Source organism: Vipera ursinii (genome assembly GCF_947247035.1).
Source record: "Vipera ursinii genome assembly, chromosome: Z".
NCBI classification, from domain to species: Eukaryota; Metazoa; Chordata; class Lepidosauria; order Squamata; family Viperidae; genus Vipera; species Vipera ursinii.
In genome coordinates, this window is record NC_139517.1 from 124,927,548 (window position 1) to 124,952,582 (window position 25,035).

The following is a 25,035-nucleotide window of genomic DNA, read 5'->3' on the forward strand; positions in this document are numbered from 1 at the left end:
GCAAGGAAGGTGCTTTTCACAGTCATAGCTAAGGGTCATCTCGAAAAGAAGTCAAAGAAGTTTAGGCTTGTCAGAATGTCAAAACTGCATCCAGTTTTGGTCACCACGCTACAAAAAAGATGTTGAGACTTTGGTATAAAGTGCAGAGAAGAGCAACTAAGATGATTAGAAGGCCGGGAGACTAAAACATAGGAAGAACATTTGCAGGAACTGGGTTTGGCTAGTCTAGAGAAAAGAAGGACAAGGGGGTGACATGATAGCAGTGTTCCAACATTTGAGGGGCTGCCGCAAAGAATAGGGGGTCAAGCTATTCTCCAAAGCACCAGAAGACAAGACAAAAAACAATGGATGAAAACTAATCAAAAAGAGAAGCAACTTGGAATTAAGGGAAACTTCCTAACAGTTCACCAGTGGAACAACTTGCCACCAGAAATTGTGGGTGCTTCATCACGGAAGGCTTTTAAGAAGAGATTGGACAGCCACTTTCTGAAATGATATAGGGCCTTCTGCTTGAGCAGGGGGTTGGACTAGAAGACCTCCAAGGTCCCCTCCAGCTCTATTCTATTCTAAGAGTGCATCTGATTAAATCTTCTTTGTTTCGCATCAGAAGATTCTTGGAGCGGACTTTTTCCCCACAAGAATTCAAATGTTGGGAACGTTAGATCCTGTCACTCATAATATAGGCAGTCCTTCAATTACAGCCATTTGTTTAGTGGCCATTCAAATGGCACTAAAAAAAGTGATTTATGATCAAGGTTTAAATGAGGTGTCCTTGGTGCCTCAACACGGAACTACAAATATTGTCCTTTATTGGTATGAACCTATGATCATTTTGTCATGGTTCCAATAAAAGACACAGTTTCAAACAAAATGCAAGCATTGTTTATCTAAAAAGTCTTAATAGTGGAACGAAACATCGGCACTCATGGAGGGATGCCAGAATCTGAAATCTCCTCCCCCCAAACCCATCATAACACACACACAATCCCCGCCCTTATCTACACGTCATAAATCACATTATCCAATTAGTTTTACATATGAGGTTTCACTTCCCATTCTGTACGCAGGCTTTTCCAATCTTCTCATGACATCCGGGTAGATTTCCTCCCCCCTCCCAAATGAAGCAATTAAAGTAACAGGCTGTCTCTTATAATGTCAGTGCAAAACATGTCAATGTTTGCAGCATTGACACATTTTTTACACAGCTGTTGAGTGTGGTGGCTCGCATTGTTAGGACGCTGGGTTGGAGGCTAGCATGCTTGCGTTTGAGACCTGAGTGCTGTTGCATAGTGGGGTGAGCTCCTATTCTTTGCTCCAGCTCCTTGGTGGGAACATGAAAGGAGCCCCCCTGGGCAACAGTGATGTCACCAGCTAACCTTTGAACCCAGAAGTGTCTTAAACTGTGCCTCTGACACAAACAGGACTTATGTAATAATGCCGCTTGGGGGGGGGCGAAAGCCCTAATAAGCAGGCATATACATAGAATGAAGGCTATTGCTAAGCGCATTTGATTTGTTGTTAGATTGTAAGCCGCCCTGAGTCTTCGGAGAACGGTGGGATATAAATGGGATTAAAATAAATAAATAAAATAAATAAATAACTGGTGCAACATCCTCATGGTCACATGATCAAAATTTCAGACACTGACTTGTATTTATGACTTGCAGTGTCCTGGGGTCACGTGATCCCCTTTTGTGACCTTCTGACAAGCAAAGCAAATGGGGAAGCTGGATTCACTTAACAACCATGTTACTCACTTAACTGCATTGATTCACTTAACAACTGCGGCATGAAAGGTTGTAAAATGGGGTAAAACTCACCTAACAACTGTCTTGTCTAGCAACAGAAAATCTGGGCTCAACTGTGGTTGTAAATTGAGGACTACCTGCAACTTACCTGGTCTTTTGCTCCTTAAGTAGCATTCAAAACATGTACAATCAACTTATGACTGCAGTTGAACTAAGTATTATGATTGTAAGTTGTGCTGGTTCTTAAGCAGGTCACTGGATGACCATGCCTGATTTTATTACCTTTTATGTGGCAGTCATTAAGAGACTGCTGAAATTGTTAAGCGAATCCTGTGGTCATTAAGAAAATGCTGCAGACGTTATGCAAACCTATTTTAACCAATGAGTAATTTTTGCTGAAAATCTGAACTAAACCACTTACAACAGTTCAAAGTTACAATGGCACTGGAAAAAGTGACTTATGACCATTTTTCATACTTACGACCTTTGCAGCATTGCCATGGTCACGTGATAAAAGTTCAGATGCTTGGCAACTGACTCATATTTATGATGGTGGCAGTGTCCTGGGGTCATGTGATCACTTTTTGTGACTTCCTTACAAACAAAGTCAAAGGGAAAGCGAGATTCACTTAACAGCCAGGTTACTAATTTAACAACTGTAGCGATTCATTTCACAACTGTGGCAAGAAAGGAAATAAAATTAGTCAAAATTCACTTAACAACTGTCTTGCTTAGCAGCAGAATTTTTTGGCTCAATTGTGGTCATAAGTCAAGGACTATTTGTACTATTATCCTTCCACTTTCCTATTACCTACTCTTATTGGTATCTTATTACTGGTTGGTTTGTTTCTTATACTTTGTTGGTTGTATCTTATACTTTATGATTTATCCCTTTGTTGTTTGTATGTACACTGAGAGACAAATTCCTTTTGTGTCCAATCACATTTGGCCAATAAAAAATATTCTATTCTATTCTATTCTATTCTATTCTATTCTATTCTATTCTATTCTATTCTATTCTATTCTATTCTATTCTATTCTATTCTATTCTATTCCATTTTTATCCTATCCGATCCGATCCTGTTTTACTCTACTCTACTCTTATTTTACTCTAAATTTTCTCATATTCTGTTCTGCTCTGCTCTGCTTTGTTCTGTTCTATCCGTTGTCCCATCGGTGTAGTAGCAACCAGAATAATGATTTCCTTAGCAAAGATTCTTAATCCAATCCTGAAATTTAATAGATATTGAACAAATACAGGTAATCCTCAACTTACAACCCCATTTCCTAAGCACCTATTCAAAGTTACAAAAGCCCTGATCAAAGTGACTTACAAACAGTCCTCGGACTTATGACCATTGCAACTTTTCCACCGTGGCCTTATCAAAATTCAGGTTCTTGTCAACCAGCAGGCATTTACGAAGGTTGCTGAATCCTTTGGTCCCATGACTGCCATTTCCCAAATGGTTTGCAACAAGCAAAGTAAATGGGGAGACCAGATTTGCTTAATGACAGCGTGATTCACTTAACAACCACAGTAATTTGCTTAAAAACCATGACAAAAATAGTCATAGAATTGGACACAACTCACTTAAGAACGTTGCATAGCAATGGAAATAGAACATAGAATAACAGAGTTGGAAGGGGCCTTGGAGGTCATCTAGTCTAACCCCCTGTTCAAGCAGGAGACCACTCCAGATGAATAGCTGTCCAATCTCTTCTTGAAAACGTCCAGTGATAGAGCAGACTCAACTTCCGGTGGCAAGTTATTCCATTGGCTGATTGCTTTCACTATTAGGAAATTTCTCCTCAGTTCTAGGTTAGTTCTCTCTATGGTCATAAGTTGAGGACTACTTGAATTTGCTTGTCTGGAATGGCAAAAGAGAAAGCCAGACCATTACCATTGGAAACTATATTCTAACTATAAGCATTGATTTCTATTTCACCCCCGTTCCAGCCTCTTTGGAGAAAATAAATCATTTATTTTCTCTTTCTCAAGAACGGTCCACCTCCCTCTTGTTGGAATATGTGTGAATCATAATAAAAATTAGATTGTAGACATCGTCTGCCTTCAACATGAATATATTCATCCCTGAGGAAATGGATTTATGGCTTTTTATTTTGCTGGCAAAACCAGGTGAGGGGGCTGGATGCTTAAAAATTAATTCCTTAGATTGAAAGAAAAGTCCTGTCACTTAGAAATGGGTTAAACAATTGCAACAATTGACATGATTCAATTTTTTAAAATGTCGCCATTATCATAATTTTATGCTTGTCTTGTGTGTGTGTTCTGCATGTCTCCGTTCCTGTATTGAAACAAGTTTTGATCTCCTCAAATTATATCTTTTCCACACCGGTTTCTTAATTCCAGATGATTTAGGAAATGTGAACCTTTTACAGTAAATCTAATATTCAAGAAAGGAGCTTCTCTGCGTTGCTCGCGATTATTCATGGCTGGAGAAAATGAAAATGGGTAGAAAAATGGATTCCATTGAAAGCTGTCTGCAGAATGGTAGAGTTCACGGGAGGGAGATCAAAAAAGGCAAAATGGCGTCATAGCATCACAAACAAAACGTAAGGAGAGAGCTGCTGCAGGCTCATTCTCCTTTAAAAGAAAGTGTACAGGTCATCCTTGGTTTACAACCATTCATTTCGTGACCGTTCAAAGTTAACAACAGCCCTGAAAATGTTTTTTTCTCACTTCTGATGGTTGCAACGTCTCCACGTGATCAAAATTCAGACGCTCGTCAGGTGACTCATATTTACGACAGTCACAGTGTCCCAGGGTCACGTGATCCCCTTTTGCGACCCTCTGACAAGCAAAATAAATGAATGGGTGAAGAATCTTGTGATTTGGGGTCTCATTATATTGTCATACAGATAGTCCTCAACTTATAACCATTCAGAGTTACGGTGGCACTGAGAAAAAGTGACATACAACCAGTCCTTGCACTTACAACCATCGTAGCATCCTCACAGTCACATGGTCAAAATTCGGGTGCTTGGAAACAGACATGTACTTATGACAGTTCCAACATTCTAGAGACACGTCATTGCCATTTGCAAGCTTCCGACAAGCAAAGTCAATGGGAAGCTGCATTCATTTAACGACAGTGTGATCCACTTAACAACCACGGTAAAAAGATCATAAAATAGGGCATGATTCATTTAACAACCACCTTGATCAGCAATGGAAATTCAGATCCCATTTGCGGTTGTAAGTCAAGGTGTATCTTTACATATTTGAGAAATTATCTCAATATGACAGCATGGTGCATTTTTTTGTGTTTCAGATTTTTGAAGTATTGGCTCAAGGCCTTTGCTCACATCCCTTTTTCCAAGTGCATATGTGATCAATGTCGCTTTGGCAGAAAATTATGATTTTTTGTCATATTTGCAGTCCCTTTGCAAAGCTTCCGAGTGAGGGCAGGACTGGTTTCCATATTTCAGATTTTTATTCTGTTTTAAGTCAGAGTTGTGTTATTTTGTTTGGAAGTTGGCTTAATGATTCTGTTGGTGTTTCTTTCCTCCCCTTAGGAAATGCATATCGAGAATGCATGGAAAACGGGACGTGGGCTTTCAAAGTGAATTACACACAGTGTGAACCGATTCTCGACGAAGAGGTACGTTGATCTGACATTGATTAGTTTTACTGGTGGAGATCAGAGGTGGTGTGCAGGCAGGCTCAAAGATGCCAAGATGGATCGAAGCCTTGCTCCTTTTGATCATATGATTGTGCCCACAATCTTCAATTTTCTTCTACACTTTCTAAGTAGGTGCATCTAGAAAGAGAGTCGAAATCTATAAGGGGTTAGTTGCAGCCTCACATTCAAAATCTTTTGCATGCACCAGACATAAGATAAGATAACCTTTATTGTATTTTTTTTTACTCTGAATGCACCGGCACACATTAAAAATGAAAATCTGTTGCCTGTTCTCAAAATAATATATGCTACCAAAATAATATATACTACCAAACCAGACAAAATAATATATGCTACCAAACCAGACAATAATGCAGAGGTCCCCAACCTTTCTGGGTTGGCGGCCCAGTGGAAAAGGGAGGGGCAGGCACCTTTATGCACACATACGCACACACGAAAATGTGGCTGCGTGCACATGCACGTGAATGGGGCTGTGAGCATATGCGCTCCGCAAATGGGGCTGCTAGCACCAGCTTCAGCTAGTGCTGGCATGTGGCTCATGGCTCGGCTAGCCCTGGCACACAGCTTGCAGCTCAGCTAGTGCCAGCAAGATGCTCGCGTCTCGGCTAGCACCGGCGAGAGACTTGTGGCTCAACTAGTGCCGGCGAGAGGCTCGCGGCTCAGCTAGCCCTAGCACAGGGAAACGTGAGGGCATCCAGATGTGCATTCACACTAGCTAGCCGCTCACACAGTCCAGTGGCCAAGAAGCCATGGCCCAGTAGTGGCCACAGCCCATAGGTTATTGCCTTTGCAATAATGCAATATGGCAGGATGCTCTCGATCGTCCCTCTGTGGAAAGTGGTCAGGGCAGGGGAAGGAAGATGTGCGTTTCTCATGCAAGTCAGGAAATACAGGGGCTGCTGTGCCCGCTTCATGTAAACAAGGATGTGCCTTTGATGAGGTGGCTGCACCAAGCATCTTACGCATGTTGACCACATCACCACCTAAATACACCAGCTAGGAAGGATGAAAAATAAATCGAACAATTACACAACGTGCCCCTTTTAAGAAGGCCAAAATATGTGATTAATATTTATATGTTACTGATATGTAACATATGTGTACACTTGAGAAGAAGAAACTAAATTTCATTTTTAATGTGTGCCGTTGTGCCCACGGGGGGGGAAAATGACAATAAATGTTATCTAATCTATCTAATGTAATCTAATCAAAAGAAAATGTGAACTTTCTCATTGGACTTCAAGAGTACAGATCCCACAGTTCTTAGAAAATACTAAGAGGTTGAGATTAGACTTTCCCTGAAAATAATCAACATTTTTACTTTGCACAGCCTGCTGGATCTTTAATGGATTTAATTGAATTAAATTAATCTTTAATTGATTTCTGTATCTTTAATTGGGCCACATTATGAAAAAGATGTTGAGGCTTTGGAAAAAGTGCAGAGAAGAGCAACTAAGATGATTAAAGGCCTGGAGACTAAAACATGTGAAGAACGGTTGCAGAATTTGGGTATAGCTTGTTGTTGTTGTTAGTTGCAAAGTCGTGTCCGACCCATCGCGACCCTATGGACAACGTTCCTCCAGGCCTTCCTGTCCTCTACCATCTTCTGGAGTCCATTTAAGCTCACGCCTACTGCTTCAGTGACTCCATCCAGCCACCTCGTTCTCTGTCGTCCCCTTCTTCTCTTGCCCTCAACCTTTCCCAGCATTAGGCTCTCCCAGCATTAGGCTCTTCTCCAGTGAGTCCTTCCTTCTCATTAGATGGCCAAAGTATTTGAGTTTTAGCTTCAGGATCTGGCCTTCTAAAGAGCAGTCAGGGTTGATCTCCTCTAGGACTGACCGGTTTGATCGCCTTGCAGTCCAAGGGACTCGCAGGAGTCTTCTCCAGCACCAGAGTTCAAAGGCCTCAATTCTTTGGCGCTCAGCCTTTCTTATGGTCCAACTTTCACTGCCATACATTGCAACTGGGAAGACCATAGCCTTGACTATACGCACTTTTGTTGGCAGGGTGATGTCTCTGCTTTTTAGTGTGCTGTCCTCCCCAATTCACTTTGTTTGCGACCTGCAAAAGGGGAATAAGGACACCACAACTGTCATAAATACGAGTCAGTTGCCAAACGTCTGAATTTTGATCACCGGACCAGGGGGATGCTTGCAGTGGCCATTAAGTGTGGGAAAATGGTCATGTCACTTTTTTCAGCACCGTTGTTAACTTTGAACAGCTACCAAATGAGCTCTAAGTCAAGGACTAGGCTGCTCATACTGTAAGTTAATAAAGGCAGGATAAAAATGTCATAATAATAAGTAAATAATTCAATCAAGGTTATTGCGTGAGCCGAAGCTGCATGCACCAAGAGGCTGTCTTGAAGATCTATCTGATAATGAGCAAATGTGGTCCCTGCAATTTCCAGGGCTTTGTGCGGTTTTTCAACCGCACCCGGGGTTGAACCTATTCTTAAACCTCTTTGATTGCATTGTGTTGCCAAACTTTGAGTGCATCCTTTTCAAAATCTCTCGTCCCTGCGGTGTTGAATGTCCTCTTCATCTAGACCAGACATGTCAAACACAAGGCCCGGGGGCCAGATCAAGCCCGCGAAGTGGTTTCATGTGGCCTACGAAGCCATCCTGGAAACAGTGAGGGAACGGCCCCCGCTGCCTTGACCCTGGCCCAGAGACCCTCCTCCTGCCAGAGACCCCCAGATCTGTCCCACTCCTGTCCAGGCCCCCATAGGCACCCTTGATGCAAACGATGTAGAGCTGGCCACACCCACCCAGTAGGCCATACGCACTCTGGCCACGCCCACCCAGTAGGCCACGCCCACCCTGGCCATACCCACCCGGCCCCCTGAGGGCAACCGCAATGCTGATGCGGCCCTCAGTGAAATTGAGTTTGACACCCCTGTTCTAGACAGTCCTTAAACTGGAAATGTTCCCAAAAGTTATCTCAGTTTGAAAGGTACTCACAAGTTCATTTGTTAGTTCTTTTGCCCTTTGGGTTTGCCAAAAGGGCTTGATAAATATCAGACATGGAATATTCCCTGAGTGTTTTAGAGTTCAGATGCATTTATAACCAAACATTTGTCAGAAATCTTATCTTTGATTAAAGCTCAGGGTTTTTTTTCTGTTTAGGATGACCTTTTACTGTGGTTTATTAGTTGTTAATCTTAAGAGTTGGCATACATTGCATAAGCTGACTTGTTACCAGAAAAACCTGTTATCTCTGAATTTTTAAAACCAGTATTTATTCCCATCCGTCTCCTGAATTTGTATAAATATAATTTAATGTCTAGAGACAGAAATAAAGCATTTCTGGATTATTTTGATGAGGGCATGCAAGGAATATTCTCTGTTAACATTCCAACATCCAGAGAAATGATATGCAAATAGATTGTTACTATTATTATCCAACTGCAGACATTCATTTTCCTGTGTAAATTGTGCTTTGTAGCTTATTAGGATCAAAAGCAGAAAGATGCTTGAAAGTGCACAGAGGCACAGATGCAGCTTCCGTCTGCTGCTGTTTTAAAATAGCCATGCCAAATTCAGTGATTGAATGGTTACTCTTGAGGAACAATTCTGGTTGGCTTGTCCAAAGGATCATTAAAGAAATCAACCCATGGATTCTCCCTTGAGGCACAAATGGCCAGGCTCAAATTATCCTTGGTGGAGCAGTGGGCTAATGCCTCCTTAAGTAACACCAGCTGCCTGCAATTAGTGCAGGTTCGAGTCCCACCAGGCTCAAGGTTGACTCAGCCTTCCATCCTTCCGAGGTAGGTAAAATGAGGACCCAGATTGTTGGGGGCAATTAAGCTGACTTTGTAATAATGCCGCTTGGGGTGTGTGTGTGAAAGCCCTAATAAGCAGGCATATCCATAGAATGAAGGCTACTGCTAAGCTTGTAAGCCACCCTGAATCTTCGGAGAAGGGCGGGATATAAATGGAATTAAAATAAATTAAAATTAAAATCCTACTTTGGACACATGACGTGAAGATCCAGCTCTCTGGCGAAGATCTCAAAGCTGGGGAAGGTAGAAGGAAAGAGAAGAAGATAACCAGCAGCAGAGTGGGTGGACCCAGTTAAGGTTGTGATGATGGTGGCACCCTTGGAAGTTCAGAAGAGCCAGTGGTCACTAAGAGTCACCAACTTGATGGCATCCAGTTCATTCAGTGTAAAGACTTAGCATGCTGAGGAAGACCACAATAGTGGAAAAGGGTCAAAGGAAAAAGAAGAAGAGACAATCAGCAGAAGGTGGATGGACTTACATTGGTTACAGTGGGGAAAGGAGGCAGCCATGGAACGTGTGAAGGATCAGTTGAGGAAAGATAATCCAGGAGAAGATTGGTCTATCAGATTATTAGTGTGGACACATCATGGATAGTGGCTCATCATAACCAAATAATAATAATAATAATAATAATAATAATAATAATAATAATAATAATAATAATAATAATAATAATAATAAGAAGAAGAAGAAGAAGAAGAAGAAGAAGAAGAAGAAGAAGAAGAAGAAGAAGAAGAAGAAGAAGAAGAAGAAGAAGAAGAAGAAGAAGCAGCTAGACATGACTAAGTTGCTAAACCACTGGGCATTGTGTAAAAAATACAACTTGCCTGTGTCTGAAAAGTCGTGGGAACATAGGGTGGAAAAAGTTGTTGCGAATGAGAGAGTGAAGATCTTGTGGGAATTTCAAATACAAACCAATCGCCATTTGGAACACAACACGCCAGTATCGCAGTCATAGAGAACCGAAGCGTACAGTTGATTGATATCGCTGTACCAGGAGATGCCAGAGTCGAAGAAAAAGAACTGGAAAAAATTACGAAATACCGCGACCTGGCCATCGAAACTGCGTGATTATGGATGAAACGTGTAACAGTGATACCCATTGTCATCGGGGCCCTGGGAACTATGTCCAAAAACTTTGCAAAACACATCAAGAAATTGCAGCTTCCTACAATAACTCCAGCAAAGCTACAAAAAACTGCGCTACTCGGAACATCTTACATTTTAAGGAGGTACCTGGTTGATACCTAGGATGCTGGCAGCAACCCGTGTCAACCATTAATGCCAGTCAGTTTGAGTGTTTAGTTGACTGAGTTTCATCTTTTATGAATAAAAGTTTTATAACAACAACAATAACAACAACAACAACAACAACAACAACAACAACAATAATAATAATAATAATAATAATAATAATAATAATAATAATAATAATAATAATAATGGACAAAGGCATACAAAGTCAAAATTGGGAAGACAGCAACAGACATTAAATGCCGCCGCTGCAAGAAGATTGCACAGACTGACCACAAGCAGCGGCATGACAAAGTAGCAACAATGGTGCATTGGAAGATCTGCAAGAAATATCATTTGTCTGTAAACAAAACTGGTGGGATCATAAAATAGAGAAAGTCATAGAAAATGATAAAAGTTAAACTGCTCTGGGACTTCAGAATTCAAACAGACAAGCACCTGCAACATAACACCCCGGACTTAACAATTGTCGATAAGAAAGTCAAAAAAGTCTAGATAGTGGATGTGGCAGTGGTTGGAGACATCAGAATAGATGAGAAAGAACTGGAGAAGATAACAAAATACAAAGACCTACAAATAGAAATAGAAAGACTGTGGCAAAGGCAAACAAGGGTAGTACCAATAGTAATAGGCGCCTTGGGTGCAATCCCAAAACAACTGGAGCACCACTTGAACACCATCATCGGCATTGACAAATTCGCCATTAGTCAGTTGCAAGAGGCAGCCTTACTAGGAACTGCTTCCATCCTGCGATGAGATCTGTAATACCATCCAACATCCACATCTGCCTATCCAAGGTCCTTGGTAAGGACTCGACAGGTAGACAAAAATGCCAAATCCAGTCTGAACATCTGGTTGACTGTGAAATGATCAATAATAATAATAACGAAGAAGAAGAAGAAGAAGGAGGAGGAGGAGGAGGAGGAGGAGGAGGAGGAGGAGGGATGGATTCAGTAATGGTGGTGGTGATGGGTGGGGATAGATCATTCTAGAGAAGATCCACCCATGTGGCTGCTGAGAATCATTACCAATCTGGTGGCACGTAATCATTCAGAGTGAAGACCTAACTTTCTGTATAAGTCCATAATGGTGGGAATGTTGGAAGGAAAGAGAAGAAGGTAAAACCAGGAACAAAATGGAACATGGTGATGAGACACTGTTGGAAGAGCTGAAAGACTCAGTTAGGTACAGATCATCTTGGAGAAGGTTTGCTTCCAAAACTCAGGAGCTGCAAATTCTAAAAAAGCTTTTGGTGTGAACACTGGCTCAGAAAGATGAAAATAAAAGTCCATTCAAACATGAAAATAAGTGAATGTAATAATCTGGTTCTCTCACTCAAGACACAAATGACTAAACTCAGATTATCCTGATTTGGATGCACGATGTGAAGAGCCAGCTGTCTGGACAGTGCCCTGATGCTGGGAAAGATGTAAGGAAAGCTAAGAAGAGAATGACCAGTGGCAAGATGGATGGTCTCAGATACAGTGGAAATGGGGACTCTCTCAGAAGAACTGAAAAACTCAGTTAGATTCTGATCATCATGGAGAAGCTCTGCCCGGGTGGTTGGCAAGGGTCAACGTTGACTTCATCGAATATAATTAGTCAACCAATGGAAAGAACCAGATTCCTTGAAAAATTCATTACAGGTAGTCCTCGACTTACAGCCACAATTGAGCCCAAAATTTCTCTTGCTAAGTGAGATGTCTTGCCCCATGTTATGACCTTTCTTGCCATAGCTGTTAAGTGAATCACTAAAGTTGTTAAGTAAGTAACATGGTTGTTAAGTGAATCTGGCTACCCCATTTGCTTTGCTTCTCTAAAGGTCACAAAAGGGGATCACATGTTCCCAGAACACTGCAGCTGTCATAAATATGAGTCAGTTGCCAAGGGTCTGACTTTTGACCATGGGGATTCTGCAATGGCCGTAAGTGTGAAAAACTGTCATAAGTCACTTTTTTCAGGAGTTGTAAGTTTGAACAGTCACTAAACAAACTGTTGTAAGTCAAGGACTACTTCTATGCTTGGAAATAATAGAAGGAAAGAGAAGAGGAGAATTAGAAGATGGTGGATGGACTTACTTACATGGTGATGGGCACATCTTAGGACCGTGGTGGTGAACCTATGGCACGCAGAACTCTCTCTGTGGGCACACACGCCGTTGCCCCAGTCCTAGGCCTTCAGCTGGGTTTTATAAAACCTTTTCGCTTTAGGCCTACACCGCTGTGTGCAAAAAAAAAAAAGGGGGGGGTTTCAATCAAACAATCGATTTCAACCACGCGGGGGAAAAATGATCTCGCAAAGTTGGAATTGATTGATTGAACTTTTTAGTCCCGCCCTGTCTGCCATTACCAGTGCAGCCACACCCACCCAATGGGCCACGCCCACCCAGCAACACCCAGCATACATAAGTGGGTTTTGGGTTGCAGTTTGGTCACTCAGTCTCTAAAACAGGGGTGTCAAACTCAATTTCATTGAGGGCCACATCAGCATTGTGGTTGCCCTCGGGGAGCTGGGTGGGTGTGGCCAGGGTGGGTGTGGCCTACTGGGTGGGCGTGGCTAGAGTGCGTATGGCCTACTGGGTGGGCATGGGCAGCTCTACATCATTCACGCCAAGGGGGGCCTGGGCAGGAGTGGGACAGATCTGAGGGTCTCTGGCAGAAGGAGATGGGACCAGGTCAAGTGCCAAGGCATGGTCCACCGGAGGAGCCTCACTGTTCCTCTCAGGCCATAGGGGGGCTGGACGGTGGCATGGAGGTCAAATGCCTAGCCCAGCCCTCAAGCACCCATGGCACTAAGCCCAGCATGAATCTGAAGAAAAGCACAATGCTGCCCAACCCCTAGCCTGCCCGAAGTAGGCAGGGTCATATGCTGGCCACTTCCAAGGCGATGGTGCATTTCTTCATTCCTCACAAAGGGTGATACCTCCCCAGTGCGCGCCCAGGGGGCAGTGCCGACACGGCACGGGCCAGTCCCTCACTGTTTCCAGACGGCCTTGTGGAGCTAAGACTGAATGTATTTCAGCATAATGGCCAACATGAAATTGTACATTGGCTCCTGGCCAGCCTGGGCTGGGGCCAAGACAGTTGGGGCCGTTCCCTTACTGTTTCCAGGATGGCTTCGTGGGCCACGTGAAACCACTTCGCAGGCCACATCCAGCCCCCGGGCCTTGTGTTTGACATGTCTGCTCTAAAAGGTTCGCCATCACTCTTTTAGGACCTGCGGAAGGACTAGATTGGAAACAGATCATTATAGAGAAATATCTTTGAGGTCTCTAAGAGTCAAAAACAATTTGATAGCACATCATCATCGTGACCTTGTACAGATAACCCTTGACTTAACAACCATTTGTCTAGCAACCAATCCATTCCAACAAATTGGACGTCCATGGAACTTTATCAAAAAAAACCTTTGAGCACTCAACTCAATCCAGCATAACCAACACAAACCCTACAAAGAATTTCACTGCCATACATCAAGAATATGTCAGAAACCAAACAGACTACTACAACCAACAAAAGTTTCTTCAAAACATTCCAGGCAACAACCCAAGAGGAAAAAGCAGGAGTCATTTACAACACACAGTGTAAGGACTGCAACCACCACTATGTAGGTCAGACAGGCAGAAGACTGGCAGAACGCCAATTGGCAATCAGAAGACATGATGAGAATTCTTTAATTTCACAACATATAGACCCTAGTTTCAATTGGGAAAATGTGACCATCTGTTCTGTACCAGCCTGCTACCGGCCCTGCAGAAAAGGCAGGGACAACCCCTTTACAAACGGCAAGAGGCTGGAATTAAGCCTGCCAAATTTATTAACATAAAACAGAGCAAAACAAGACACCAACCATGAAACAGGAGCTATGAAACAGGAACTATTCAAGCGGTTGCCTTCAGCAACCAGCCCTCCCACACATTCCCCTTAAATACAGTTCAGGGCGTGGCCTCTCTCTGCCTCCTTCCGAGGTGCCCCATTGCCTTCCTCTGTTTACTCCTGATTGACTGCCTCCTGCGTCAGGCGTCCTTGAACAGGGCCAGCTGTGGGTCATCTTCATCCACGCTGTCAGGCTCACACAGCTGGGTCTCCATCGTGACCAGGTGGGAGGGGCCTGGCTGAGGGCTCTCATCAGCAAGCTCTTCAACACCCCCCTCCTCCTCTGAGTCGTCCGACCCAACTGCCAAACCCACAGGCTGACCCTGAATCACAACACCATCCAAGACCAAGACAAGCCCAAATATGTCAGGGAATTTCTAGAACTCTGGCACTCTGACAGATCAGCCCTCAATAGACACATAGACATCAACAACATCTACAGACTATGCAAACGGGACTATCACCCAGCCCAAAAGAGAACAAAGACCCAAGCACCTTTGAAACTTCTTCAAAGGAAAATGAGAAACTCCAGTTGCCTCACGGAAACATCCTTGGTACATCTCTTCGCCAGCAATCAGCACCCAGATCAGCATAAATTAACTCCAAGGTTAACATCAGACCAACAATCAAGTAAACAATACCCCAATCAAGAAACTGCCAAAGAAGGCAATAGCCCAACTAAAACACCTCTAGGACCAGCCCCCCAAACACTGACCAGGGCAAGCCACAAGAATATAAACCGACAGCAAACAGCATTCCTTACCAACACAGGTGATATTCCCTAGTTGGGTCATGAAACATCTGCAAGAAAACAAGCAAGCTTAGCAAGCTCCAAGGACCCCACGTGTTTCCTCCTCCTCCTCCTCCTCCTCCCATTCTCCTTCACTGAAAATCTTCCTTCTAGCACTGATGATGTTCCCTAGCTGGGTCATGAAACGTCTGCAAGAAAACAACCAAGCTCCTCTCTGCAAACCCCATTCCCTTCTAGCTCTGATGATGTTCCCTAGTTGGGTCATGAAATGTCTGCAAGAAAACAACCAAGTTCAGGGAGCATTAAGGACCTCACACTCCTCCTCCTCCCATTCTTTCACTGAAAATCTTCCTTCCTTCTAGCACTGATGATGTTCCCTAGCTGGGTCATGAAACGTCTGCAAGAAAACAAGCCAGCTCAGAGAGCACCAAGGACCCCACGTGTTTCCTCCTCCTCCTCCTCCTCCTCCTCCTCCTCCTCCTCCTCCTCCTCCTCCTCCTCCTCCTCCTCCACCTCCACTGCAAATCTTCCTTCCTTCTAGCACTGATGAGATTCCCTAGCTGGGTCATGAAACGTCTGCAAGAAAACAAGCCAGCTCAGAGAGCACCAAGGACCCCACGTGTTTCCTCCTCCTCCTCCTCCTCCTCCTCCTCCTCCTCCTCCTCCTCCACTGCAAATCTTCCTTCCTTCTAGCACTGATGAGGTTACCTAGCTGGGTCATGAAATGTCTGCAAGAAAACAACCAAGCTCAGAGACCACCAAGGGCCCCTCAATTTCTTTTGCTATAAACCAGTGGTTTAGTTTGTAAAATTGTCGGTGACACGTTTAACAACTGCAGCACAATCCTAAGAAAAGACACACTTGGTGTGAGATGTGAAGACAATTGCTACGTGCTTGCCTCAAATATCCCGAAGTACCTTTTTGCCTTTGAACCTGAAATGTTAGTTACCCAGCTCTAATAAATATCCAGAAATGGGTAATAATTCATCAGCAGAACATCTGCATGTTGACTGGTTTTGAAGGCACCAGAGTCACCATTAAAACATGGGTGGCGGCAGGGGGGGGGGTCTTCCATGCAGATGGCTCCGTTCACAATATACATTAATTGACTGGAATCACATGTCCTGCTTAAATTGTTCATGGGCAGGATTAGCATCTGGTGCAGAGACTAAACCCCCAATCAGCAGTGGAACTGGAGGGCTGCTTTTAACCCCAAATGGCTTGGGGATTTTTTGGGGGTGGGTGGGTGGGGGTGTCAGCCTGCTCCTTTCCAGGTAGTTCAGAAGGTGGAAGAAAGAGAGATTCTGGACATAGAGACAAGTGCCTAGAGCAGCTCCACAAAAAACAGGCTTCTCTAGGCAATTATTGGAGATAAAGAGGTGGGTGTAACAGAATTAGTAATATGGGCGACTTGGTCTGCCTTGTCCCCTCTATAAGGGCTGCAACCTGCGGCCATAAAATAGATGTCCTTTGTTTTCATTCCAGAAGAAAATCTAGGAATACCTCAGAAGAAAAACTTTGGAATTGTCATGGAGGAGAAAGGATGGATACCAACCAATAGAGTGTCACTCAGGATCATAGCCAAGTGGGTTAGAATCTATGAAGAACGGTTGCAGGAATTGGGCCTGTCTGGTCTAGAGAAAAGGGACGCGGTGGCTCAGTGGGTTAGGATGCTGAGCTTGTCGATCAGAAGGTCGGCGGTTTGGTGGGTCGAATCCCGAGTGCCGCGTAGCAGAGTGAGCGTCTGTTACTTGTCCCAGCTTCTGCCAACCTAGCAGTTTGAAAGCACGTAAAAATGCAAGTAGAAAAATAGGGACCACTATGGTGGGAAGGTAACAGCGTTCCGTGCACCTTTGGCGTCTAGTCATGTCGGCCACATGACCACGGAGACGTCCTCGGACAAGCGCTGGCTCTTCGGCTTTGAAACGGAGATGAGCACCGGCCCCTAGAGTTGAAAACGACTAGCACGCATGTGCGGGGGAACCTTTACCTTTACCTTTTAGTCTAGAGAAAGAAGCATTAGGGGATGACATGATAGCAGTCTCCCAATAACTCAGGGGTTGCTACAGAGAACGGGGGGGGGGTCAACCTCCTCTCCAAAGCGCCTGAAGGCAGGACAAGAAGCAACAGATGGAAATTAAGGAGAGACGCAACCTAGAACTAAGGAGAAATTTCCTGACAGTTAAAACAATTGGATCAGTAGAACAACTTGCCTTCATAAGTTATGGATGTTCTATCAATGGAGGTTTTTAAGAAGAAATTGTCTGAAATGGTATAGAGTTTGCTGCTTGAGCAGAGGGCTGGACTAGAAGACATCCAAGGTCCCATCCAACTCTGTTATTCTGTTCTGTTACTTTATTTCATGGTATGTGTGAAAGACCTTGGAAAACTGGACAAAGAGACACAGCTGAGGGAATGGTCAGATAAGAGATAGCATAGCCCTGGGGTCCCCAGCCTCCAGTCCATGGGACAGTACCGGGCTGCGGCATGCCAGCAACCGGTCCACACAAACAAGCAAAGGCTCATCCGTGAGATGCAAGCAGCACACAAAATCACACACCCCTACTGTCCATGGAAAAACCTCTCTCCACGTAACCGGTCCCTGGTGCCCAAAAGGTTGGGGACCTCTGGCATAGCCCACGGCTCGGCAGTGGGAGGGGCAAGAAGCTTGGAAGACACCCTAGTTTCTTCAGTAGTAAGGGAGATTTGGGGATGGGGCAGAAGAGAATTATTCTTTCGGTCTTACAAGATCAATGTCAGCCCTACAAGGTAGACCCAGATCAGGGGTAGGCAACCTTGGCCAGCATGGCTCAGCTTGGAAACTCTCCCTTTCCCCTCAGCATGGCTGGCTAAGGAATTCTGGGAGTTGAAGTCCACAAGTCATAAAGTGGCCCAGGCCTAGGCCAAGAGTAGGCAACCCTGGCTCTTTTATAACTTGTGGACTTCAACTTACAGAATTCCTGAGCCAGCATGGCTCAGCATGGAAATCTCTCCATTTCTCCTCAGCATGGCTGGCTCAGGAATTATGGGAGTTGAAGTCCACGAGTCATAAAGCGGCCTAGGCCAGGAGTAGGCAACCTTGGCTCTTTTATGACTCGTGGACTTCAACTCCCAGAATTCCTGAGCCAGCATGGCTCAGCTTGGAAACCTCTCCATTTCTCCTCAGCATGGCTGGCTCAGGAATTCTGGGAGTTGAAGTCCACGAGTCATAAAAGAGCCAAGGTTGCGTGCCCCAGGTCCAGACAGATGATCTAGTTCTACTGTATTATAAAGCTACATTAATAGAATCTTGCAAGTCTGGAAGTACAGTTCCACCCCCCACCCCCTTTAGCCTCTCTGAGAAACCGGGGGGATCTTTTCTGCACCCCTTCCCCGCCCAGCTGGGGATTATGGTGACTCTTACCAGACTATTCCTCTGGCAGTGTCTCTTTGGCCAGATCTTTCTTGCCTATTGTTGCATCTTGATCTGCAGCACTATATTGACTTGTTCCATAAATATTACATTACATCTCTGTGGATGACCGCTGTTATCCTGTTTTATCTTATACTTAGTTTAATGTAACATAGATATCCGCGTTATCCCAAGGTACAGTCTTGCTGAGTGGGCTGCATTTGCACTACTAAATGATTCATAGCCTCAGGAACTTCAGAAACCGTTCAGGGGATCGAGCAACGACAGAAGGAGGAATATTAGGGAGTTCCAGTTAATGCTGGATGGGGAGTTGAAATCCATACATCTTAGCACTGTCAAGTTTGAAAAAGCATTCAGCTGGAATAGAGCTGGAAGGAGCCGTCAAGGTCTTCTAGTCCACCCTGCTGCTCGAGCAGGCGACCCTATGCAATTTTTATTTTATTTTATTTTATTTTTATTACATTTATATCCCGCCCTTCTCCGAAGACTCAGGGTGGCTTTACAAACTTAGCAGTAGCCTTCATTCTATGTATATGCCTGCTTGTTAGGGCTTTCACACACACACACACCCCAAGCGGCATTATTACAAAGTCAGCTTAATTGCCCCCCAACAATCTAGGTCCTCATTTTACCTACCTCGGAAGGATGGAAGGCTGAGTCAACCTTGAGCCTGGTGGGACTCGAACCTGCACTAATTGCAGGCAGCTGGTGTTACTTAAGGAGGCATTAGCCCACTGCTCCACCAAGGCAAGTGGCTGTCGAGTCTCTTCTTAAAAACTTCCAGTGTTGGAGCATTCACCGCTTCTGGAGGCAGGTTGTTCCACTGGTTAATTGTTCTAACTGTCAGGAAGTTTCTCCTTAGTTCCAGGTTGCTTCTCTCCTTGATTAGTTTCCATCCATTATTCCTTGTCCTGCCTTCAGGGGCTTTGGAGAAGCGGGTGACGACCCCACCTCCTATTCTTTGTGGCAGCCCCTCAAATATTGGAAGACTACTCTCATGTCTCCATTCGAAGTTACAACAGCACTGAAAAAAGGGAAGTATGACCATTTTTCACACTTAACAACTGTTGCAGCATCCTCATGGTCACATAACCAAACTTCAGATGCTTGGCAGCGGACTCATACTTGTGACGGTTGCAGTGTCCCCTTTTGCAACCTTGTGACAAGCAAAGTCAATGGGGAAGCCGGATTCACTTAAGAGCCACGTTACTACTGTGGTGATTCACTTAGCAACTGTACCAAGAGAGGTCATAAAATGGGTCAAAACGTACTTAACAGCTGTCTCACTTGGCAATAGAAGTTTTGGGCTGCAATGTGGTTGTAGGTCCAGGAATACTTGTGTAAAGTTCAGGGCCAGGGAGAGAAATTCTGAAGAGAAATTGTTTTGCTGACAGACTGGAATAACTAGGTTAAAATAGCAATCAATCAATCAGGATAGAGCTGAATAGGACATTGAAGGTTTTCTAGTCAATCCCCTATTCAAGCAGGAGACCTTATACCAGACTGATAGACAGATGGAATGGTAGATGGAATGGTAGATAGATGGATAGATAGATAGATAGATAGATAGATAGATAGATAGATAGATAGATAGATAGATAGATAGATGAGATGTAAGTAGATAGAGATGTAAGTAGAGATAAGAGAGAAATATGTAAGTAGATAGAGATAATAGATAAGAGAGAGATGTAAATAGATCAATAAGAGATGTGAGAGAGATAATAGATAGATAAGAGAGAGAGAAAGATGTAAGAGAGAAATGTAAGTAGATAGAGATAATAGATAGAAGAGAGAGATGTAAGTAGAGAGTGATGTAAGTAGATAGAGATAATAGATGAGAAAGATGTAAGAGAGATGTAAATAGAGATAGATAAGAGAGATGTAAGTAGAGAGGTGTAAGTAGATAGAGATAAGAGATAAGAGATGTAAATAGATAAATAGATGTGAGAGAGATGATAGATAAGAGAGAAAGATGTAAGTAGAGAGAGATGTAAGTAGATAGAGATAATAGATAGAAGAGAGAGATGTAAGTAGAGAGAGAGTGATGTAAGTAGATAGAGATAATAGATAAGAGAAAGATGTAAGAGAGATGTAAATAGATAGAGATAGATAAGAGAGATGTAAGCAGAGAGCTGTGTGCTTAGCCCCTACCTGTACTCTGTATACACTTATGATTGTGTATCATGTGACCCATTCACTGCGATAATCAAGTTCGCAGATGATACAACTGTGGTGGGTCTTATTACAGGTGGGGATGAGACAGCATATAGGGCGGAGGTACAAAAACTATCCATATGGTGTAGTAACAACAACTTGCACCTAAACATTGGCAAGACGAAAGAGATGGTGTTAGACTTCCGGAGAAAAAAGGAGGAACCTGCCCCACTTTACATCGGGGAGGACTGTGTGGAGAGAGTTTCCTCCTTTAAATTTCTGGGAGTCTACCTCTGTGAAGATCTGACCTGGAAAGTTAACACAACCCAGGTGGCTAGAAAGGCCCAACAGAGGCTTCACTTTCTTAGGGTCTTGTGGAAGAACAGGGTAGAACAACGGCTAATGACCCTCTTTTACCGGTCTACTACAGAGAGCGTCCTCTCGTATGGTATTGTGGTTTGGTATGCTGGTCTGACAGCCGCGGATAGGAAAGCATTACAGAGGGTGGTGAGCACAGCACAAGACATTGTGGGCTGTTCCCTGACACCACTGGATGACCTCGCCAGGGCTCATTGCCTTGGAAGAGTGAGGAAGATTCTCAGGGATGACTCACACCCTGGACGGTATCTCTTTACTCTCCTACCATCCGGTAGGAGATATAGGAATATAGCCAGCCGTACCAACAGGCTGAAAAATAGCTTTTATCCGTGGGCTGTTAGGCTTTTAAATGGGACATAATCTCTGTGAACTTATGCAGAATTGACTTGGGAGGCCAATGTGTGTTGTAGTTGGTCCACATGGTGTGGTAGGATGGAGGGTTTGTTGTCACTGTGTGTTGGGGGGAGAGAGCACGGGGGGAGGCTCAGTTAATCTCAATGTACACATGTTGTACTTTGACAATAAAGGTTTATTATTATGTAATTAGAGAGAGATAATATATAGAGAGAAAGATGTAAGTAGAGAGAGAGAGACAGACAGACAGACAGGAGAGAGATGTAAGTAGAGAGAATGTAAGTAGATAGATAAGAGAGAAAGATTAGATAGATAGATAGATAGATAGATAGATAGATAGATAGATAGATAGATAGATAGATAGATAGATGAGATGTAAGGAGATAATAGATAAGAGAGAAAGATGTAAGTAGAGAGAGAGATGTAAGTAGATAGAGATAATAGATAGAAGAGAGAGATGTAAGTAGAGATAAGAAAGATGTAAGAGAGAGATGTAAATAGATAAGAGATGTAAGTAGAGATAATAGATAAGAGAGAGAAAGATGTAAGAGAGATGTAAATAGATAGAGATAGATAAGAGAGATGTAAGTAGAGAGAGAATAGAAAGATGTAAGCAGAGAGAGATGTAGATGATAGATAGATAGATAGATAGATAGATAGATAGATAGATAGATAGATAGATAGATAGATAGATAGATAGGAGAGATGTAAGTAGAGAGAGAGATGTAAGTAGATAGTAGAGAGAAAGAGATAGATAGATAGATAGATAGATAGATAGATAGATAGATAGATAATAGGGAGGCAGATAGACAGATAGATGGATAATATATAGATAAGCATACATACACACAAACACACACACACCCTATACCACAGGTCTGCAACCCGCGGCTCTGGAGCTGCATGCGGCTCTTTCAGCCGTCTCCTGCGGCTCCCAGTCCTCTGCCATGTGCAGTCCCAAAAAAAAAGTGGGACTAAAAAAGTTCAACCAATCAATTCAAATATGCAGGGTAGGTGCATATCTCGCCTTGGCTCCACTCTTCAGTCAAACCCTGTTCTGCGCATGTGCGCATGTACACACATGCGCACACATTTTTTGCGGCTCCCAGTTTTTCCTTTTGTGAGGGAACCGGTTCCGAGTGGCTCTTTCACTGTTTCAGGTTGCTGACCCCTGCCCTATACCTATAACCTCAGTGGATAAGTTGTAGTTAGATATTAAAGAGCCAGCAGACCCTTGCCATGTGCTACATTCATACACCACATTCGTCTTGGATTATTTTAATCTTAGCCAATTTTTTTGAATGTGTTCTCCCAGTCCCCACCATTTTGTTCATGGAGGTAGTCCTTGACTTACAACTGCAATTGCAACACGAATTTCCATTGCTAAGCAAGATGGTTGTTAAGTGACGATGATCTTTTCCCCCCCACAGTTGTTAGCACTAGCAATAGCACTTAGATTAATATACCATTTCACAATGCTTTACAGCCCTCTCTAAGCAGTTTACACACAGTGTATTGCCCCCAACAATCTGGGTCCTCATTTTACTGACCTCGGAAGGCTGAGTCAACCTTGAGCCCCATCAGGATCGAACTCCTGGCTTGTGGGCAGAGCCAGCCTGCAATGTTGCATTCTAACCACTGCGTCACCAAGGCTCTTAAGTTATTTATTAAGCCAATAACTTGAGTGTATCATGCAGTTATTAAATGAATCACGCAGTTGTTAAGTGAATTCAGCTTCCTCCATTGTTGGAAACCAGTTGGCAGGGTTACAAATGGTGATCATATGATCTTGTCATGCTGTAACTTTCATAAAAACATGCTGGTTTCCAGGCACCCAAATTTTGATCACATTGATTTGTGGGGACATCGCTCATTTTTAGTGCCGTTGTAGCTTCGTACAGTTGCTAAATGAACAATTGTAATTCAAGGGCTTACCTGGATATGATTTGAATCCAGAAACTGATTTAACTCAATGCATGAATTGTATACTGCGTGGGTAGAGACTGGTTCTTCTGAGTTAAAACAATTTGACAAATGGCAGGAAATACATTTTTCCCCTGTTCATTTCAGAAGCCCGTGTTTTGCAAAATAAGAAGTATCTCCCAAGGGTCAGGCAGTTCTGGTGGGAAATGGCTAGATAGGTGTTTCTCAACCTTGGCAACTTGCGTGGACTTCAACTCCTAGAATTCTCCAGTAGCAAGCTGGGCTGGATTCCATAAGCAAATTGGCTGGGGAATTCTGGGAGTTGAAGTCCAGATGGCTTAAAATTGCCAAGGTTCAGAAACACTGGTGTAGTCCAAGGGTTAGTTCCAGGATCTCCTTTTATTGGAAATGCATCCTGCCCTCAGAAAGAGACGTTCTTCCTGGTTAACCAGGTCATGGATCTCTCTTTGCTATGTTCAGACTAATTCACCAAGAAAACAGCCTCAAAACAAGAACAGACGAGAAAGAAGTCAATTTTGAGATGTGAGGAAGTCAAAATAACAGAATAATGGAAGGTTGGTTGGAGGCCTTCTAGTCCAACCCTCTGCTCAAGTAGGAAGCCTTACCATTTCAGGCAAACAGCTGTCCAATCTCTTCTTGAAAACCTCCAGTGTTGGAGCACCCACAGCTTCTGGAAGCAAGTCACAATTTTCCCCCCCCAAACCAGGGTTGCAACAGAGCCAGATTCCTCCTTAAATATCTGGAGGTTTTGACCCACTTGAATATATCTGGCCCTGATCAGCTCTGGCTTCCTTTAGTAAGTTACCCCGAGTAGCCATTCCATTGTCACTTGCCTCTTGGCCGAGCTGAGGATTCCTGCGTCTCTTCATTTCATGGCTTCCACCATTCAATAAATGACACTCTGAAGGGTCAAGGAGATAAAGCTCCTGGTCTAGGTTAGGATTCTCTTATTCCTTGTTGGATCCTGGCTGTATACAGAAGCCTGGTGGACAAAGTGTGATTGTTGGTGGTACATCTCCTGGTCTTCTTGTTCTACATGTGAAGGGGCTTCTTCAGACCAAGCAGGATCAAGTTCTTAATTTCCAGGTTCTTCTTGATCCAAGCCATCAACGGTCTCCATCTGTCCACCTCACACACTTAGACCACCCTCCTCATGAGCTCCACTGTTCTTCTCAGCCCCTAGTTCTGCCCACCTCATGTCCCCAGTAAGAATAACTGTTGTTGACCAACTCATCTCCGGTCTTTTGGTTTTATGAGAGGTCCCATCTTCCTCTTTCTTTCCTGCCTCACAGACCAAGCCTGCTCTCCATTACAAGGTGGCCATGATCATCAACTACTTGGGGCACTGCATCTCCATTGGGGCTCTTATCGTGGCTTTCTTATTGTTCCTCTGCTTGCGGTGAGTTACCCCTTTTTCATCAAGAGAGTCCCAGCTTTGCCAAGGGCTTGGCTGAGCAGGAGTCACAGGGGGAGGGGTGATGGGAAACAGCAAAAATGAAATGAGGGTTGCAGATAGCAGTGGACGGATGTTCCTCTCCCCAGAGATATGGAGGGATAGAAGGATGGAGGCAGGGGTAGAGTGGGATGGATGGATGGATAGAGAGAGGGAGGGAGGGAAGGAGAGAGGGATGGGCAGAGAGTGGGATAGATGGAGGGAGGGATGGGCAGTGAGTGAGATGGATGAATGGATGGATGGATGGATGGATGGATGGATGG

At 43.8% G+C, this 25,035-nt stretch overlaps 1 protein-coding gene and 1 long non-coding RNA gene across 2 annotated transcripts in view; both read left to right on the plus strand.

The window, feature by feature from the left end:
- Positions 1–25,035, plus strand: part of LOC310648912 — a 468,719-nt gene that overhangs the window by 147,767 nt on the left and 295,917 nt on the right. The gene's annotated exons all lie outside the window — the stretch shown is intronic.
- CRHR2 (corticotropin releasing hormone receptor 2) overlaps positions 1–25,035 on the plus strand; it is a gene marked incomplete at both ends in the record, with an annotated part of 148,461 nt that overhangs the window by 85,460 nt on the left and 37,966 nt on the right. Inside the window, 2 exons of the mRNA XM_083377017.1 lie at positions 5,286–5,371; positions 24,612–24,718. Of these exons, the coding sequence (XP_083233143.1) occupies positions 5,286–5,371; positions 24,612–24,718 (193 nt within the window). The remainder of the gene's footprint in view (positions 1–5,285; positions 5,372–24,611; positions 24,719–25,035) is intronic.